General features: G+C 47.6%; 1 protein-coding gene across 8 annotated transcripts in view; it reads right to left on the bottom strand.

Moving 5' to 3' along the window:
- FOXN3 (forkhead box N3) overlaps positions 1–20,873 on the bottom strand; it is a 385,252-nt gene that overhangs the window by 94,647 nt on the left and 269,732 nt on the right. For all 8 annotated transcript variants that reach the window (XM_084792026.1, XM_084792025.1, XM_084792027.1 and 5 more), the window contains one exon: positions 2,130–2,194. In XM_084792026.1, the coding sequence (XP_084648152.1) occupies positions 2,130–2,194 (65 nt within the window). The remainder of the gene's footprint in view (positions 1–2,129; positions 2,195–20,873) is intronic.

Here is a 20,873-nt window from a genome sequence, read left to right as displayed (position 1 = left end):
TTGCAATAGGTGAAGACCTCAGCTATTTTCTATGTTCAGTGGTTTATTTGGATATAGTCAAAGAGCACCTGCCATGTCCCAGTCCTGTCCCCCATGTCCAGCGCCACATCCTCAATGTTCTGCCCTCTGGGATGACATGGACTCTTGTGGTTTCCCTCTCTAGCAATGCCACATCTATGAATTACACACACATACCTCCTTCTGTTTTGAGTCTTTGCTCATGTGTCACTTCCCCCAGGAAGTGATGCCCCTCTTCTCCAAAATCCCACCAGAAAGTAAGCCTCTTTTTCTGAACAGCCCTATAAGCCTCAAAGGAAAAAAAAAAAGATCATTTGGGAAGATGCCCTTAAAGTCTGAAAAAAAATTTTTTTAAGGGTAGGTGGGTTCTCAAGACTCAAGATGGGTAGGGCAAAGTGCTGAAAACATGACAGAGATAAATGTTAGCACATCTCTGCCCACACTCTCAAACTTAGATTCTTATGGTTTTCAAATGCACAATATAGAATATAGACAGTCAGAACACACACACACACACACGCACACACACACACACACACACACACACACGTTATACTCAACTGAATATAGAGACTATGTTCATTTGAAACCTTTACTAGTTTAGCTCCCAGTGTATAGAGTAATTATAAAAAAATTTTAAATCATGAAGAAAAAAGAATGTGCCCACACAGGAGATAAGGACACACTGCACTCGCCAGGTGCAGGTATTACTCTTTCCATGGCTTTGTGTCATAGGTACATCCCCAAAAGGCCTGATCCCTACAGAGTAATCTTACCTAATGTAGAACGGAACAGATTGAATTCTGTAAGAAAAGCTCTAAGCAAATAAAATCCCAATTCTAAAAATAATCCAAAGGTGAACGATACCCACGCCATTACTATAGCCAAGCAGAGACGCGGGTGACTCTGAAATTCACCAGAGAAAAACCCACAGAATACCCCCGTCACTGTTTCCAACCTTGGCGACCGTGTTCACTCCTCTTTCCCGACACATTTAGGACACCTAGGATGGCTATGAAAGCAGAATCTGCCTGACTTTATCTGTACCAAGAAAACCACACGAAACTCTCGGCTCCTCGTTTCACATACTATTAAAAGGCATGAAAGTGTGTGGCCCGTGAAACAAGAACCAGGGCGCCCATCGGTGTTCGAACTACTCAGGAGAGCTGCTGCTAAGTGGCTCTTCTCAAGGGCAGGAGGATGTGACTCCTTCATAGACACAGGGCACCCTTTACAGGCACGCAGAACAGCCGGCCGAGGGCGCAAATCCCTCATCCCACAACAGCACAGCTCTGAAGTGCTTGGACATTCCTGTCCACTTGCTTTCAGGGTCTGTGCTTCCTTCTCACCCCCAACTCTGGGATATTCAACAAGGATGTGGAGGGGAACAGCAGCAGCAGCAGCAGCAACAACAACAACAAACCCTAAAATCTGAGGGCCAGCTCACTCACAGAGCAGACATCCACAACACCCATTAGCCAGAAGTGGCTTCTGAAAGAATCAGGCATACATTGTCACCGCTTTTCAACCACCTATTCTTCACCTTGGGCATCGCAAAGGATTGTAAAAGCAAAACCAGAGGTGAAAGGCCGTTTGCATCCCTTGAGAGGAGCAGCTGGGGATGGCTTGGTCCCCCAGCAGATGACCCTAGGGACAAATGAGGAGTGCCCGGAGCATCCGAACAAACTGCAGCCAACCTTCCAGGTACACAGGAATGTCAGGGAACAGCAGGGGACAACTGTACTTGCAGGATGACAAGTGTGAAAACACCCAAACCGGCCTTGATTGTCTGAGGTATCAGAAACACATAAGAGCTTGCTTTGATCAACACAGTGAGCACTATTGTCACACTCCAACTGTCACGCTGTTCCGACTCCACCAAAGCCACGGCCCTGGGACAGAGGCCTGGCTTCAAACTCTCAACTCACAGTAGCCAAGACGCTTGAGCAGGAGGAGATAACAAGTGGGTGTTCCGACCCAAAGCGAGGCAGTCACACCTCTCCAGAGAGTGGCCACTGCCGACCAGAAGGGAGCGCTCCTGGCTGATCACGAAGGAAGGAGGAGGGAAGGAGATGAGGGAAGGACAGGAGGAGGCGCTCCTAGACACCTACCTTGAAGAAGGGCTCCATTTCTCTTGAAGAAGGTACTGCCTGGCCAGATGGGTGGACCTGATGTGCTGGAAGAGAACACAGATGTGCGTGAGGCTTTGAGAGCTGGGACCCACTCCTTCCTAGCAACCGTTTCCCCCGGCAGCCCTTTCTCCAAACTCTACACGTGCTGGCCTGGACACATTTCCCCAGGTGTGCTTTAACAACAATTAGGTTAAAAGCAGGCTTCTCTATCCCCCGCGGCACAACCATCTGTGCGAGCGTTCTGGTTGTCATCTTGGCCAGGGTCACACCTGGCCACTGAGATCATCCACAGGCAACGGGCGTTTCATTTGCTGAGCTGAGCGGTGATATCACTGAGAGCAGAACGCCTGCTCACCTGCTCATGAGCTCATGGACACATGAGGCAAACAAGTCTTGTCTGTGTCTTGTGACAGACCAGGGCCACTGGCACTTCCTGGTTCCACGTCAAAATTCGTCTGCTTCTTGCTCTCTCTTCTCCTACCGAGTACTCTTCACACAGATGTGACCCTGATTGGATCCCGCCCTCCCTGTCTGTTGTTTTGCATCTTGCTTTCAATGTCTTGGCTTAAACGGGTGCACTCCATACCCCATAAGGCTCTGCGGCTGCACTGACACCCACATTCTGGTAACAGCAGAGGCAAGAACACGGGTGAGATCGATACACCACTGCATTTCTAGATGAGCATTTTCACTGTCTTAAGACAGTCAGGGGAAAACTTTATAGCTGCCCAATCTTAGTGGAAAAAACAAAAACCCTTTGAGTAGAAAGGAGGTTATCCTCTATCAAGGACTGGCTTAAGACTGATGTTAGAAAGCCGCCAGTTCACAACGCTGGCACATCCAACCCAAGAGGCAATTTAAATTACTCTCACCAAAATAGTATGTGGCGAATGATGTTGGTTAATGCAGCATCAATCATATTCAACATTTAACAAATTGAAAATGGCCAGGGAAATATATCTGTAAGTCCATCAGACAGACAGACACCCAGACACAAGCACAAGCACGCGTGCACGCCCCTGGATGAACACAAGAATGCGTTAGTAGTCGGCTAGAGTCTGGTTGTGAAGGACAGCGATGCTGTTAACAAGGAGGGGAGATGCCAGTGGCATTCTGCCTGCCAGAATTTCATTACCGGAGGTACAAACATTGTCACAGCTATAGGGACACAGACATGATTGAGGAGGAGTTAGGAGAGAAAAAAAGCTAGCGCATAGGAATGCTATTAGATAGCATGACAATGTCAAATGTGCTTGCTAACACAGGCATCTCTTGTTTTACTGCGCTTCACTTTCATATGCCTTGCTATGTTTCAGGGTTGTTGTTGTTGTTTTTTTTTAATGAATTATAGGTTTGAACCCCCTATGTGGAGCAAGTGTATCAGCACCACTGTCCTCGGTTCCAATAATCCATAGCATTCTTTAGCAACAAAGGAGCTTTAAATTGGGGTTTGTATACCTACATGTAGTACTACTGCAAACCCAACAGACTGTACATATGTACCATGTTAAATATAAGTTTTATATGGACTGGGCAACCAAAAGATGGTGTCGCTTACTTTAGCACAGCACCTGCTCTACTGTGGAGGTCTAAGCGGAACCTGCAGATAGGAGCAGTCCATGTCCTGGGAACTTGAATGCTCATAGACATTCTGTTTTATTTTGCCTTAGATCCACTGGACATAATGTGTCCCCCACAATCCAGATTCCCAGGCCTGGTAGGCAGGGCTTCTGAGTAACAAGGAGGTGCACAGGACAGTAACAAGCCCTGCTGGGGGTGGATGGGGGCGGGGTGTCTCAGGGCCACAGAACAATGATGGCAAGCTGACTCCTCTCCTGTGTGGCTCCTTTCCTAAGGCATTTGGGGGTCCTTTAAGGCTCAGTTAGTAAGAACAAGATGTGTTAAAATGTTTAAGCTGGCCTTTAACCACCCCAGCAAGTTCCCGGGGCCCTATCACCTTATCTTTATAATAAAGCAGGAAACACCAAGCTGGCTGCTGCCAATACTGAACTGGCTGATTCATAAAGATATTTTAAAACTGAGGACTTCATTATATAGAGGAGTCCATTGCTTCTGGAGAATTCAATAATTGAGTATTACTGCAGAAGCCTGGATATCCAGCTTACTGCCACCCAAATCGCCTTTTTATCCTGACCTTGATTTGGCTGCAAACCGAGCAGACACCCGGGATGGAGCGAATGTGGGGAGCTGAGGTCAGATAAGCCCAGCGGTTTTAGATAAGGAAAATTCTCTGTATGACAGAAATCTACCGGAGGATTTCTATGGCACCCTTTTAACACCTTAAGTCACTCATCAGTATTCTGTGGTCACTGGGCTCTGCTGTCCCTCTGGTCTGTCCTCAGGTGGAGGAGGGAGGTTTGGTCCAGTATACTGCCTGCACTGGCCCCTTGGCTATCAGTACCTGATGGACTCACAGAGTAAGTACGGTGTGGTATGTGTGAGTGCATGTAGATGGTGAGTGTGTTTCTAGCAGTTAAGTGAGCTTGTGTATGTGTGTGCATGTAGTGTATGGGTGTGTAGTATGTGTGTCTGTGCACCCAAATGGTGTGCCTATGTTTTTAGCAGTTAAATGAACTGGCATGTGTCTGTATGTATATAGGTGTGTACGTAAAATGTGCATTTATGTGTGTATGCATGCAGATGGCAAGCATGCGTGAGTGCGTGTGTGTGTGTGTGTGTGTGTGTGTGTGTGTGTGTGTGTGTGTGTAGCAGTCAAGTGAACCGGACATTCCATCACGATAACTGCAAAGCTTTGGAGTTCCCAAGTGCCATATTCCACAGGCTCCTTTTAGGTTTTGTCTCAAAATGACAACATCTGACTGCCGGGGACTTAAGGATTTATCAAGCACCTATTGAGAACTGTGTTTAGTGCTACAAAAGACTGGGAAGAAGAAGGGGGAAACTAGGAAGACTCCTCTCTGTGACCTCTAAGAACCTACTGTCATACTTTCTGTGATGCCATCTAGAGACAAGAACCGCCTGGAGGTCGCTAACGACGCCGCTCCAGCTGCAGTCTGGCAAAGTATAAAGTTGATTTTCACTCCTCCAGCTGGAGACATCCCTGGCTGATTGGCCTTTAGAGCTCAAAGTTAGTTAAAAATACATCCAAATGGAATTACTTAAAAATCATGTTAACTACACCCATTCAGAGAAAATAGTGGTGTGATGTTTGTGGGGGGCTGGTCTCCCACCCCTTTTCCAAATCAAGGGAGGGGATGGGGGGGTTTGGGGGGGGAAGTGGTTGCCACATGCTGCGAACAGGCTCCTGAACCTTGTCCTGAAAACACAAGTGTCACTTCCATACAAAATGGCCAGGAAGGACCCAGAGCTAAGTGACTTCTAATCATCTCACTACGGTTCCCACACTGCCGAGTCCAAGAGTTTTCCCTGATTCTGTGTGGTGGGCAGGACAGAGATCAACTTCACATTCCACAGGTGAGCAACCACAGTTCTGGGAGGTCAAGGGACTTTGAGCTAGTGTTACCACAAGAGCAGGCCTGGGCTTGCAGAGTGCGTGCCTCCTTCCCTTGCTGTCTTTGGCTTGCCCTTTCTGCCTTCCCACACAGAACTCTCAGCCACCCTTCCCCACGGAAAGCCTTTTGTTAGGAATCTCTTCCTAGGCAAAGTCTTGGGCTAGAAAAAGCAATCTGACTAACCATATGTGAAAGCCAGCGGGCTCTTATTAGCAGAAACAATACAAGGCTGGCACTGCGAATGTCTCATTTCAATAATGTGCTAACAGTGACCTTCAGCACCATCAGCCATACCAACTCGGCGACAAAGGATGCAGGCCAACAGGTTAAGAGGGTCCTGCCTGCCAGAAAGTCTGTCTCTGAACTGGCATTTCCAAACACTGCTCTGCTGAACACTGAGCACAGCGCAGAATCAACAAAACCCCAGAGAGGCGCAATACCTCCCAAACAGCACAGCACGTGTCCCCCAGAGCCCCACAGTGCTCAATCACTCCCGGCCCCACGCTCTTCTCTGCAATCCCAAGAGGATTCTGGGAGTCAACAGGTGACAGAGCCCTGAGGTAGTTCTTAGAATCATGACACCGTCTCTCAGAGATCTGCCTTCTACACAAGAGCGTCAATCGTTGGGAAATCAGGACATATTATCCACCCAAAGCTCAGGCAGTTCCGAAAGGTCCCACTCCTGTATTCACCACTGGGGACTTTTTATGAGGCCAATAACAAACTGAGAATAATATGTTTTTCAAAGGTCCCAGATGCCAAGCATGAACTATATAGACAGCAAGGAACACGGTGCCTCAGTGTGTAGGAATGCTAAAGAATGAACGACCACACGGTCACTCTCGGCTTCCATGAGGTCCCCAGAGCGGATGCTCAGAGATGGAAGCAGAGGAGCATTGTGTGGGGCTGGCGGGTGGGGACAGCGAGGTTGGGTTTTATTTTGTTTGATTGTTTGTTTTGGTTTTTGGGTTTTTTCATAACCTCTCATAATAAAACAGGAGTCTTGAAGGTCTTTGAAGAAGAGTGGGCGGAAGAGCCAGAGGCGGCAGAGAGCTGCAGCAAAACTATTTGCTGGACTTACTCGCTGTGACTGTGCACACAAGATCAAGCCAGCCAAAACCCAGTGTGGGGGACTTATCAAGTCCCACGCCTAACTGAAGGGCTGCTGGGGAGGAGAGAAGCTCGGAAATGCGGCCTCAGAGAGGCTCAGTAGACGGCCCCATGGGCCTGCATGTGCAGGCGGTGCTCAATGAGCAGGGTATGGGGGGGGGAGCAGGGGGGGAGCACATGCAGTTGGGAGGGGAAGGTAGGAGGAGAACAGGAACTGGAGGGGGAGGGAAGCTTAATCAAAACACATTATACAGCAGGTCAAGGTGGCACATACCTGTAATCCCAGCACTTGGGGAGGCAGAGGCAGGTGGAGCTACAAAGTAAGTTTGAGGCCAGCCAGGTCTACAAAGTGAGTCCAGGACAGCCAAGGCGACACAGAGAAACCTTGTCTCAGAAAAACCAAAACCCAAACCAAACAATCAAGCCAAAACAAAACAAAACAAACAAACAAACAAACAAACAAAAACAAAACCCCAACAAAACAAACCAAACAAAACCAACCCACATTATATGCATGTATGAATCACCAGGTTATTAAAGTTACTGAAATACAATCTGGGGGTGTGTGAATAAAATGGGAGTGTCTGGGAGTTAAAAGGGGGTCACAGAAAACACCTGGTCCTATCTGAGGCGATGTGAACAGCGTAGGTGATAACAGCTCAGAGTAAAGTGTGGCTTCTAACTTGCCCAAGCTTCATTTGCCTGCTTGTAAACTTTGGGGCAACTGATCACCTGCAGCATGTAAGAATAAAACAAGAAGGGGGCATCAAAGAGACATAGTCTGTAAATGGCCAAAGTCCCACTGTAGTCCTGATTCCAAGAAACCTGCAGTTTGGAGCCCAAGGCCACATGGCCACACAAGCCACGTGGTGACCTCCTGAGGCAATTGCAACTTAGTGTCAACACTTCCTTAAGTGCCCTGAACTCTGTGAAGCTAGCTCTTTTCTGCATTCCTGTGACCGAGGAGGGCGCTGCTCGTCTTTTCCCGAAGGATGTTGAGTTTCCAAATGCGACTCTTCCTTACTCCAGGCACAACCAATAGTTTTAAAACATCAGTGGCTAAAGAAACAGCTTCAGAGTCGACTCCAACTCCTCCAAAGAAACTTAAAATCCGACAGGTGGGACCCTCCCAGGGCTCGTGAGTGTTGGGAGACTGACAACTGTCGGGGGCAATTGCTGAAGTGACCAGACAGCCACCATCTGTGACCCCAGAAAGCGTAAGCAACAGAGTGGCAAGATTCTCTGAGGGCAAAACACTGATCACAGAAGGAAACAGAACAGCTTTGGAGTCTAAGCAGGTGTGGGGGGGCGGGGTCACTGCAGAGTCCCACGGCCAGGCTGTAGCTGACCCTGTGTGCCGTGACCGCCCATGCCTTCACGCACTGGGGCCTGAGACTCCTGTAAGCAACCGACACGGGTGGCTGATGCTGGCTCTGGGGCAGATGTACTCGCTTACTTTACTCATACCAATAGTGGCCGGCCTGCTCACCACTGCCAATGAAAGTTTCAGGAGGGAGGGAGGAAGGGTGATGAACCGAATTAAAGTCCTACCAGGCAGATGGATGAACTAGAGCTTTGGTGACGGTGGAGGGCTGGGATGTTACAGGCCTGTAGCCAAATTAACTTGGTTCTTTAGTCCGTTAGCAGCCATTCATTGCCAGCCGCCTTCTAGTTGGTAAATCCTTTCTTTCAAATAGCACTAACAGAACACTGGCTTCCTGAACCCCAGCCCAGGGTCTCAGGCAGCACCTGAGGCCTCAGCACGGTGCTTTCCCTGCTCTGCTGGGATGTGCCTCGCTGCTATTCCCACCAGTGTATTTGAAAAGCTTCTTGCTTTCTGACTTCCTTTTGTTCGGCAACAATAAAAAACTTCATGAGACTGTTACCACGCTGAAACGTGCTATTTGGGGCACCATGAGAATCTGTGCTCCCAGGGACCAGACGAGGGACCTGCCAACACCTGGGTCTTGAGCGACTCTGGCTCCAGAATTAAATTCCTATTGTTTAGGAATTGCCTGGCTTAGGAGAGTCTGTGGGAGAAATACAAAAAGATGAAGAAAGTGGAACCTGCCCACCCGGCAGCCTCCTTCCCAGTTGCTCACCTCCCACCCTCTCAAGTAACAGGACTTTGCCTCTGGTTATATAAACTCACCATTGTTTGGGGTATTATCTCTTTAAAATCCTTTCCTCATTTAGCCTTGGTTCCCCCCCCCCCCCCCGCCTCTTTTTTTTTTTCCTCCCAGTCCTTTCTGCTAGCTCCTGCTAGAGACCCTGGGTGCTTCTTGGCTTCTGGAAATGTCAACCTGATGTCTGCCTTTCTGTTCACATAGCATGCCCCCATACCCCCATATGTCTATCCGAAAACCTTCGAGTGTAAGGATGCCAACCATACTGGATTAGTGGTCTAGCCTGCTCTAACAGGACCTCACTGCAGCTAATTACATCTTCAATGACTTTAGTTTCAAACAAGGTCATATTCTCAGGTACTAGGAGCATGAGGACATCACTATATGAATTTGGAGCGTCCGCGGTCCATCTGTCACTGTTTCTCATGTGGTGTGTTCAATACTCAGACACAGCGCACTTGTGTTTTCTTTGCTTGGACCTTTATTTAGTAACTACAACACTGAGAACTTGGCCTGTAACTATCAATTATTGGCTGGGTCCTGTCAACTCTCCCTGAAGTCTCCTGTACTTCCTCCCTAACAGCCAGCAGGTCTCCCCATAGACTCTCCCTCCCGGCAGCCATTTGCCCTGCATAATCCTCCTTACCCTTGCAAAGCTGAATGTGCACACTCACAGCAACCCTGGGGTGAGGACAGGGGTGCCACTGGAGCTCTTGCTCCATATCAACAAGGCATCTCACTTTTGTGTGTCCTCTACATAACGGGTTGCTCTGCCATTTCTCATTTGAAGACTTCAGCGTATAGAAAAGCATGAGAGCCCGTGGGCAGGGCAGGGATCATCGGTGCTGATCTGCTGTCAGCTCAGAAGCCCTGCCATCCTCTCCCGACACCTTCCCGAAATCCTCCAGATGCTGCCTGGGGTGGGTCTTTAAAACATACAGATCATCTGCTTCTCAGAGCCATCTGAGGCCATTCTCTCTTTTTTTGCCTGCCCTTGTCCTGTGTTCTCAGCAGAGCTGCCTTTTAGGGATCAACTTAGATTTCAGACCCCTTCCTCCACCAACTCCTACCTGATGAGCTCTCTGAATTCTTCTGGCACTTACAGTCTCTCCAGCCCCTCAGGGAACAAAGCATAGTCCATACTGTCTCTCTACTCTGGTGCCTTAATCCTTTCATTCACTTTGCAGGCATGTACGCACTGTCCAACAGCGACTCCCCGCCTAGAGCTAGGCTAAGGTCACTGCACACAGTAGTAGACAGTTGTCATAAATCTACTTTTAAAAAAATAGCAGAATGCTGCTTGCATCTTCCTAACACAATTATTCAAGCTCTGAGGATTTAAAAACAAATCTCTAATAGAGCTATAATTAAATCTTTTTACAAAAGCATGCCTATACCATGTCTTCTTCCCCTACTACCATATAAACATTCTCTGAAAAATGGAAAGAAAATTATAAATCTCATCACTGATGGTAAGTAATGAGCTAGGTGATTTTGAACTCCTCTTTTCTGTGATTTCTTGATTACCTAGGAATATATAAATAACTGGATATGTACATGTATATTTTTGATAATATGGAAGGCTGAAATCCTGCCTAGACCCAAGGCTGGTTTCAGATGCACCAGCTCAGTGTACATCTTACAGAGCAGTTGCAAAGGTGTTTAGCATTATCTTCGTGCCACACGTTTGTTTCTAATTTTACATATGAAAACCATGGCATCATTCAGCAGAAAGTACATTATTTGCATGATGTATTTGCATTTGTAAAACACCCACATTTACTTTTACTGCTTAATGGGCCCCATTTAAATGGGCCACTCTACATAAATGGAGTACACTGGTTCCCAACTCAATGGTGCTGATAAGAAAACTACTCCTTTTAGATGCAAATGAGCCCACTAATCACAACTGAAATGGTGGCAGAGGAGAGCTGAGCAGCTGTTCCTAGAACTCCAAGTCTAGGGCCAGTTTGGTCCCAGCTTAAGCTCCAGAGCAGCCTGGGATTTCCCCAGAAGACATCTGTCCACGGATCTCAGAGATCAACTCTATGGTTTCCAGAGACAGACAAGAGGGATTCTGAGATGTGAGTCCACTGTGCATACGTGGCCAGGCCCACCCATTCCAATACACGAAGGGGGAGCTCAGAGAAAAGGGGAGCACTACACAGGGAGTTAGGGAAGGCTTATGATCAGTGTCACCAGACAGCCCGGGCGAGGAGTAGGGGGTGGGGGGTGGGGGGGAAGGGTTCACATGGAAACAGCATAGGGGGTTCCTCAGAAATCGAAGGCTAGGCAGATGGCTCAGTAGGTAAAGAGCCTACTTACCAAGCATGAGATCCTGAGTTGTGTCTCCCTCCACCACTCCAGTAAAAAGCAAAGTATAAACAGATGAGCCTGTAACCTGGGGTGGGGGAGGCAGAGACAGCAAGACCACTGGCACTTGCTGACCACAAGCCTGGGAGACACACTGGACAGTGAGCCCAGGGTACAATGAGAGACACTATTTCAAGGAACAGAGAGAAAGACACCCAGCATTCTCCTCTGGGTCTACATGCGTATACACACATGCACTTGCACCTGTACTCACATGGGTACACACAAACCAACACCACATACACAGAAAGCAAACCTTATGATTCCATTGGTCTACTTCTGAATATACAGCCCACACCCCCACAGCTGCCTGTGAAAGCAAGGACTCTAGGTATCTGTACATCGTGTCCACTGTGGCTTGATTCACAATGGGGGGCCGGGGATGGCAGAGGTGGGGGACAGCTCATTGATGGAGGAGTGGGTAAGCGAAATGCAGCACATATTAAGGGAATATTCTTCAGCCTGAAAGAGACAGGTGGTTCTGTAGTAACACAGACAACCCCTGAAGACATTGTGCTAATCACAACAAGCTAGTCACAAGACAGCAAATCTGCATTGCTCTACAGACCTCAACGAGAAGGGTGGAGGGACCCTGGGGAGTGGCTGTTCATGGCTGTTGTTTCAGTCCCATGGAAGAAAAATAATTCTAGAGACAGACGATGGCTAGTGACGACACAGCAGTGAGTGGCTACCCTGAGCTGTACACTTACAAATGGCCACGATGGCACACAATTTCATGTGCACTTGGCCATGCTTCAGTAGACAACAGACAGACATATGAGAGATTATGGGTAAACGGTGATAGGTAGAGACGGATGATGAATGACACAGGATGTAAACAGACAGACATTAGGTGGTAGGTAACCGACTGAGATAGACGGATAAATAATGGAAGATGGACGGGCAGTTGCAATTTAGACCCTGACTGTCCCCAAAAGACTCATGTTTTGGAGGCTTGGCCCCTAGAGTCTATTTAGAAAGATAGTGACACCTTGAAAGGTGAGAGCATGTGTGACTCCAAAGGAATGATGAAATCCTGGTCTCCTCCATTTTACCCTTTCAGCTTCCTGGCCCCAGAGCAACACTTGTGCTCTGCTACTTGCTCCCTACCTTTCCTTTGGCCGGAAAGCAAGGGGCCCATCAATCACGAACTGGCACCTACAAAAGCAGGAACCAAAATAAACCTTTTCTCTTAATAAGCTGATTAGTTCAAGTTGTTTGTTATAGTGACAAAAAGCCAACTAACAGGAAATAAATGAGTAAGCAGCCATCCCTAGGAGAGCAGGTAGCTTTGCTCCTCTATTTCTAGGCTCCTGAAAGAGATACACATGCTCCCTGGCCCTTTCCCCTGGCTCACGCATTCACTAAGTAAACACCCCCTTCCAATGAATGTAGACAGAACAATAAAGAAACTGTCGCGCCCTCCAAGAGACAGGGATAAACATGCCCACAACAGAGGACTCTGGGATGCACCAAAGATGACCTGCAGAATCCTTGGAGAGCTTGTCACTTCTGGATCCCTTGGTGGCTGGGCTGTTAACAAACTTTTGGTGTCCCTTTTGTATGGCAGAAGCCACTAGGCACCCCTCTGTCAGAAGCTTCCCTCATGTGGCTCTTCTCTAAGCCTTGCTGTTGACACAAGACTTTAAAGACCAACAACCCAGCCAGTTCTCAGGCTGTGAACCCCCACTCCCACCCGAGAAGCTACAGAGGCTGCCAATGTGTCAGCTCCCTAATCGGGTGCTCAGCACAAGATTGAACCTCGGTCCTACTTACAAGCCTGAGTAGAAGCCCCTCACTATACTCTGCACTGTCTTAATAAAGCACTGTAGCATCAGCTTAACATTAGTTACCACCCTGGGGTAATGGATGGAGTCAGCTAGCTCGATAAAGAAGAGTCAGTTAGCCCACTGTTGGGAGGCTGAGTGTCCAAATGGCACTGCCAGCCCTTAGCCATAGGGGTCTGTCTCTTGGTTCAAATGGCAATGGCGGTTGTGTATTATAATGCAAACCAGAGCAGAGAGCACGTTGTGGAACCAGACTTCAGCTTTTATACCAATCTGCTCATGAAAACAAATTTCCAACATCACCACCCTACCTAATAGCAACCCCAGGGACCAGGCCTCTAACTGAGGTGCCTGTATAGATGTAATAGCCAAACACAGAACTCACCTGAGGAAAGGTGGGAATTGGGGGGTGTGTGTCAAATGTTACAAGTCTCTGGGATGGAGAAAGTTGAAGGGGACAGTTCCCATGCCTTCCACTCCACCGTTATGACCCCAGAAAGGACCCACTTATGGTTGATACTGGGGTTGAAAGATGGAGAAAGCCTCCTTCCTCGACCATGGCCTCAGGGGCATCTTGACAACAGTGCTGACTGGAACCAGCTGGTTTTTCCAGACAATGTCAATGGGGATGGGGCGTGATGGTGCATGCTTTTAATCCCAGCACTCGGGAGGCAGAGGCAGGCAGATTGCTGTGAGTTCGAGGCCAGCTTGGTCTACAAGGCAAGTCCAGGACAGCCAAGGCTACACAGAGAAACCCTATCTTGAAAAACAAAAAACCAACCAAACAAACAAAAACAAGACACAGTAGCAAAAAGCTAGTCTCCCTGAAGAGGGAGCATCTGCTGTGTAAACTAATTCAAGGGCAGGCTTCAGCCCTTTGTACATGGTGGCTAGGGGAGGCGGGGTTGGGGGTTGGGGGGGAGGGACAGCAGAGCCCAAGGCTTTAGACACCACGGAGTTACACCCCTGACTTGACTATGGCAGATTTTCTAAGTCCTTGGGCTAAGAATTAGCAAAAGTTGACCATAGGTACACACTCTATCTTTTGACAATAGCACAGGTTTGCTGCAGTGACCGACACAGGTTGGGTGTGGCTATCAGTGCCACCCTCTCGTGTTCCCCTTGACATAATTCCACTTTCAAAGCAAGGAATATCTCTGTCATTCAGAAGTCACAGCCACAGATCTTTGGAGCTTCAAAGAGGTCGGAGCGCTAAATAATTCATCCGTGTTTTGGACATGGTCTTATTCCTGGTATTTCTCCAGATCCAAAGCTGGTCAGATGAGGAAATGGCCTATTTGTTTGGAAAACAGAGATTATCCTTAGTTCTCAGGTTAGTTCCTTTGATAGTCGCTTCCACCAATGAAGAAAGGAAAAGGAAAATGCTGATTTGGGGAAACTGTGACGCAGCAGGAGATCTGCCTAAGTGTGTCTTCAAGGGTCCCTAAAGTGGAACTGGCAGAAGCTGATGTCCATGGTTTACTGAACCCACTTACAAGCTGGCTTGAAAGCAGGACAAATCTATTTTAAATTCCCAAAAAGTGGTCTCTGATGTTTGCTTGAGTAACACTTGTGACTAACACTTGCCTTTGTGTGGATACCTTCCAGGGCACATCCATAGCTGCTCTGCACACAAGAGAAACAGTGCCCTGTGTCCCCGTCTAGGTGTGCCGCTGCCCCGCCCCCTGCCCCCCCCTCCTGACAGGCCATTCTCACAACCCATCTAATTGTGATTGCTCCCCAGTTGCCTCAGGAGTCTCCCAGTGTGCCACCCCTCCCCCCAATGTGTCTTAGCTCAGAAAAATAAAGAGAAACAGGTCTGAGGACGACACCCCCACCCCACCCCACCCCCGCCACCACCACCAAGTCCTTGGTCCTCCAACATTAGTTACACAGGCTGAAGCCAAGGCCATGGGCCCGTGTGTATCTCATTCTTAACAGCATTTAACTCTCCAGCGGACAGAGAAACACCATCCCCTTCCTGGAAGTAAAAGCGAAACGACAATGCTGCTAGGTTTCTCTGGCAGTAGTCAATTCAAAACTGACAGATTCAAAAAAGTCAAGTCAGCTGGGCCTTGGGGGCTTGGGTTTGTAATTCTAGCTACTGCAGACGCTGAGGCAGGAGGATGGTAACTTAAGAGTTGGCCCGTGTTACATAGTTTCTTCAAGGCAGGCCTACACAACTTAGTGAAACCCTGTCCAAAGAGGGCTAGACACAAAGCCCAGAGGAAGAGCACCTGGCTATGGCATGGGTGAGACTGACATTCAATATGCAATATTCCCCACCCCGGGAGAAAGAAAGGAAATCCAGTCACTTCTAGGCTTGTGTTCCGGGGTTTAATGCGTAATGGGTTGAGCTCTACAATGGACACTTTTCCAGACATTTCTTCCTAGGTGTAAATGGAGGGTGCGGCTGCACTGGATGCTCTGTTCTCAATCCTCACTTTTGATTGTATTTTCTTTCAATTGATACATAATAACTGTGGTACGTGTGCGGGTTTTTTTTATGTGTGTGTATATACAACATGCAAGGATTATATCCAGGTAAGTGGCATATCCATCGCCTCACACACTGTCATTTCTTTGTGTCGGGAACAGTCCAAATCTTCCCTATTATTTTGAAGCACACAATTAATTGTTGTCAATCACAGCTACTCTACTGTGCAGGGAACATTGCAGCCACTCTTCCCGTAGAACTGTTCCTTGTTCCCTGGGCTTCTAACTCCTATGGCATCAAAGAAAGTCCACATAACTAAAGCCTTCAGCACACTCAGGAAAGCCTTGGCGTCCTGCAGCATCCATTCACACACTGCTTCCTGGCACAGGGTGTGTAGGCTCTACTATAGTACACTAACCAGCTGTGGGATGCAGCCTTCTCACTGGTGTCCCCTAACCTCAGAGTTCCTGCAGGGTGTGGCTCATCATCCATCCCTCCTTCCCTCCTTCCCTCCCTCCCTCCCTCCCTCCCTCCCTTCCACCCTCCTCTTTCTCCCCACCTCTGGCCCTCAGCTTGAAGATTGTTCCACTGGTCTAAGTTTTCCTGGGGAAGATACTTTATGTGTGAACCGTCTCCTTTGACTGCATGGAACTGTTGAACCGTACACATGTGTATGATGGATACATGTACTTAGCAATGCCATCACTTTCGATAGTCCAGCCTAGCATGTGATGAAAGGCAATGGCCTCCCTATGATCTGTGTCACTTCCAGGTTGCTTAGATTGACACGTGCTCAGTGCTCTTTCACTCTCAGGACACCAAGCTGCTTGTGGCCTCGCAAGTACAAATAAATGCTCTCACCTTGTCTGGGCTCTAGGCAGCTACCCTCTACTTAGAGCAGCTGCCTTCCCCATCCTTTCTGCAAACTGTTCATTCTACACAATGCTGCCCCTCCAGGCTGACTCCTTACTCCACACTCCATGTACAAAGTAGAGAGCATCTGTCTTCATATGCATCACACACATTCTAAGTGGCTGGCAACAGCATGTGTGTAGCAACTGCCTCAAGGAAGGAAGGAAGGAAGGAAGGAAAGGGGTTGCAGAGTATGGAAGCATAATGCAGTCTCTGTAAGTTTGAGGTCAGCCTGGTCTACATAGTGAGTTCCAAGATAGCCAGGGCTACACAGTGAGTAAGACCCCTGCCTCAAAAAACAAACAATAAAAATAAAGAAAGATAACTAACTCTGTGAAGTATATAGACTTGTTATCAAAACTTTCATTTTATTGCATTTTATTTTTGTTTGGATGAAGTGTTCTTTATTCAAAATGGTGAAGTCTCTTAAAAGTCTCTGTCTGTCTCTGTCTCTGTCTCTCTCTCTCTGTCTCTCTCTCTCTCTCTCTCTCTCTCTCTCTCTCTCTCACACACACACACACACACACACACACACACACTTATACCCCACCTTCCACAGTTTCTGGCATCTATTGACTTCTGTCATCTACAGAAAGTAAAAGAAAACTGAGGAAATGGTTCAAACACTTTGAAAGTTCGGTAGTTGTTTCTGAGTGAGAATAAGATGCTGTTCTGTAATCTCCTTTTGTTGCATCTGACCAGACCTGGAGCCAAGGCAACCAAGTCCTAAATTAACACAACCATAGCTGCAAAGATTCAGGGGCTCACAATTGGGTGGGGGGATGGGAGGATGGGGGGATGGGGGTGCATCCCTTACTGAAGGACATAGTTACAGCCTCTCTGACTCCCATATCAGCTGGCTCAACCTCTGTAGTCACACAAATGACCCTCTCTCTCTCTGTGGCTGCTGGGGAAGGCAGCTGTTTCCAGCTCTTCCTGGTGATTGCTCCACTAAAAATAGCTGTGATGCTGTCGCGTGGAAACTTGAGCAGAACCTGAAAGCCGATCCCTTTCAGTCTGAGCAAATTCAACTTTTAAGGACAGGCAGCTATGAACATACTGTCATGTGTTTACATGATGCTGAAGTAGGTGTGTATGTAGCTCACAGCAAAACACATGGACCATGCAAAGGACAGAGTCCCAGCACCAGGTTTATAGCCTTGGCTATCATCACGTCAGTCTGTTGAGTTCAAACCCCGATTGAGAAACTTGGCTGAGCACAGCAGCCATGAAGATTCTGGGGACACTTCCTGAGAGTCAAGACTTCTGACTGCTTAGAGGAAGGGCTAGGGCAAGTGGTCAAGAAAGTGGTTAAGAGAGAAAGACCTGTAAATATGGGGTACCAGGTTCTGCAAAATCCTATTGAGAGCACCCAAAAGCTTCTAATATAAATCCAAGAAGCAACAAAAAAAATCCATTCACCATTTTGGCCATTCATGATGCCTGATAAGTATGCACTGACCAATAGGAATAGTCTGGGTGTCTCCTGAAAGTGGGTCCCAAACTGAAACTCAATCAAGACAATTAGAGTGGGATCCCCAGGCATTGGGGCTGTCAACATGCTCCCTTCCTCTCACCTTTCGGCAAGGCACGATGGGCCTTAGCACTGCCGCCTCCCGAACTGCAAGGGAAGGCCACTTGAGACTACAGACACATCAGTATAGTTACTGATGTCCCATGTGACGCATCACAGAGTCCTCTAGAAGCATGTCATTGGGAGAGAAAATGCTCACCACCACCCAGGGACAAGTCTGGGAGACAGTACCGTTTCTTAGAAAAGCACCAACCAAACAAATGCTGTGTTTTTCTTCTTCTTAATTCTGTGCGTGTACAAGATGAGTCATATCGCATTTGCTTATGAAGTAAGAATTTGTTCTGTGATGTTTTGTCCCTTAAAAAAACAAAAAACCAACAACTTGGGCTGTGTCTAGCTCAGCAAATGAGGGAAAGAACAAGTGGCCTGCCTGCCTGCCTGCAGTCAGACTTGTCCCTTGACAGCATGCCATCATGTTTACTCACTCAAGACCACTGGGCTTTAAGGTGTCCTAGTTGTGGCCCCTTAGTTATGAACCTGAGCCTCACACTTAAGACACAAACTGATGGTTAGCATCCATGCTGTGGTGGCCCCCACAGACTTGTATATTTGAATGCCTGGTTTCCAGTTGGCGGAATTGTTTCGGAAGGATTAGGAGAAATGGCCTTATTGGAAGACGTGTGTCACTGGGGGCAGAGGGCTTTGTGGTTTCAAAAGTTCAAGATATAACCAGTGCTTACACCTCTCTCTCTCCCCGCCTCTCCCCCTCCCCCCACCTTGCTTGTAGATAGGATGCCTCTCAGCCACAGCATCATGCCTGCCTGTCCACTGCCATGCTTTCCCCACGTGCATGGATTCCAATGCATGCCACCATGGCCATGGACTCAGCCTCTGCCACTTATAAGCAAGTCCCCAATTAAATGCTTCCTTCTAGACCTTGTCTTGGTCATGGTGTCTCTTCACAGCAGCAAAACGGTAACTAAGACACACATCGCAACCATAACCTAACAAAGCCCTCAGATCCTCAGGGGAGCTCTTGTGGAAGCAACACCCTGTTACATCAGTGCCCTCTTGACAACTTTTATTACTCTCAGCTGATGACACGAGCACATGAGTGAGCAGGCTGGCTAAACACAGTTAGTTTCCACAGTCTGCCAAGGTCATGTGAGGGTCGAAAGTTATCACCTGAGGTATAGACTCGACCGACAAAGCGGACTTTATACACTACTGCATCTTTAACACTAATTTTTTGTTAATAAGACAAAAGAATTTATACTTGCTGCCAACACTTGCTGGCAGCCAATGCAGGATGAGTGGTTGCCTGGCAACAGTCAAGCAAGCTTCCTCCCAGAAAGAGGCACTTGCTAGATCTAGACTAACTCCAAAATGGACAAACATTTAAATTTTTATGTTTGTTAAGGATTTGGGATGGAGAATCCTGGAAAGAAGGATTCTTATTAAATAGACCTACAGTGTGGATTTGCCTTTGGTCCATGATCACAGGGGAGACAGAATAGCTTGGAAGCCTAGGTACTTCAGTGAGTCTTCCTATTCCCACAAATGTTACACTAAACAAATCACAACACATCTGTGTACTTAAAAATCCTCCCACCCCCGTGTGCGCGCGTGTGCGTGTGTGTGTGTGCGCGCGCGCGCGCGCGTGCATGTAGGTGCCTGAGGAAGCTAGAAGAGGGCATTCCTGGGAGCTATAGTTATAGGTGGTGGTGACCCACCTGACTCCTGGTAATGGGAACCGAACTGCAGTCCCCTGCAAGAGCAGCAGGGACAGCTGGCTCTCAATCGTTGAGGCGTCTCTCCAGCCCTGCACCTACATTTCTGAAAAAGCAAGCGTTTTAACCTTTTTTTTTTTTTTTCCTAAGAATGAAAGTGACAGAAAGAGCCTGAGGGACCTAAGCCTTTATAATATACTCAGTCACCCAAGATCCCTCAACGACACTAAAATCCACAGGTGCTCAGTGTTCCTTACACAAGATAGCACAATATAGGCAGCATGCACCCTCCAGTCTCTGGGTTAGCAAATACAATACAAATGCTGAGCAAACAGTTACTGTACTACGTTGTTTAGGAAGCAATGACAAAAAGGCTTGTACATGTTCAGGATAGCTGTAGTCCCCCCCCCCCCCCAAATATCACTGGTTCTGTGGACGGCCAAATTCGAGGACATGGAACCCCAAAATAGGAGGCCTGACTGCCTTTGCAAAGAACTCAGGAGCCAGCAGCACCATTCTCATGATGCCTACAGAGGCTCTATTCATGTTCAAAGCTGGCAGACTACAGCCAAACCATACAGCTTGGGTGGTAAGGATGGCTTACAGTGATTCGGAGCGCAGATAAAATGACCACTACTTAACAGTATCTGCAGATTACAGGAGATTACATTCTCAGTGCCCAGAAATAAAACTTAACTGGGATACAACAAATTTGTTTATTTACATACGTGCTAATTTTGTGCTAAATATTTACCATTTTACTCTTTACAGAAAACGCCTGGAGAAGCCTACAGTGAGGGGGGAAAGAAGCTAGTTCTCGGAGACAGAAATTGATTTTAGATGAACTTTAAACATAACAACTGAAACAAAGCAAATAACCCACTTGCCACTGTGATGCCTCGAGTCTGGGCTGCTCTGAGAATGTATTATTCAGTGACTGCATTACCAGAATTCCCAGAAAATAGTCCCTGTGGAATGCTAATTTCATTACTATTAAATTTCATAATCATGGCTTGGAATCCATCTCCTTCCAGCTAACCCAACCCTCCCTCCTCCTCCGCACACACAAATTCAAACTGTTTTTGCTTCAACTGTCTCTCTCCTCTCTGCTGTTATGAATGGAACAATCTGGGGGGTTTCTCCGTTTTATCTATGTAAATCTACACCAATCTTTAAATGGAAATAATTCTGGTTGTTAAAATCAAAACACACGTACTGTT

This window comes from Acomys minous (assembly GCF_964271855.1).
Source record: "Acomys minous genome assembly, chromosome: 8".
Lineage (NCBI taxonomy): Eukaryota > Metazoa > Chordata > Mammalia > Rodentia > Muridae > Acomys > Acomys minous.
The sequence above is the reverse complement of the archived record's forward strand: the minus strand, read 5'-3'. Positions and strand labels throughout refer to the sequence as shown.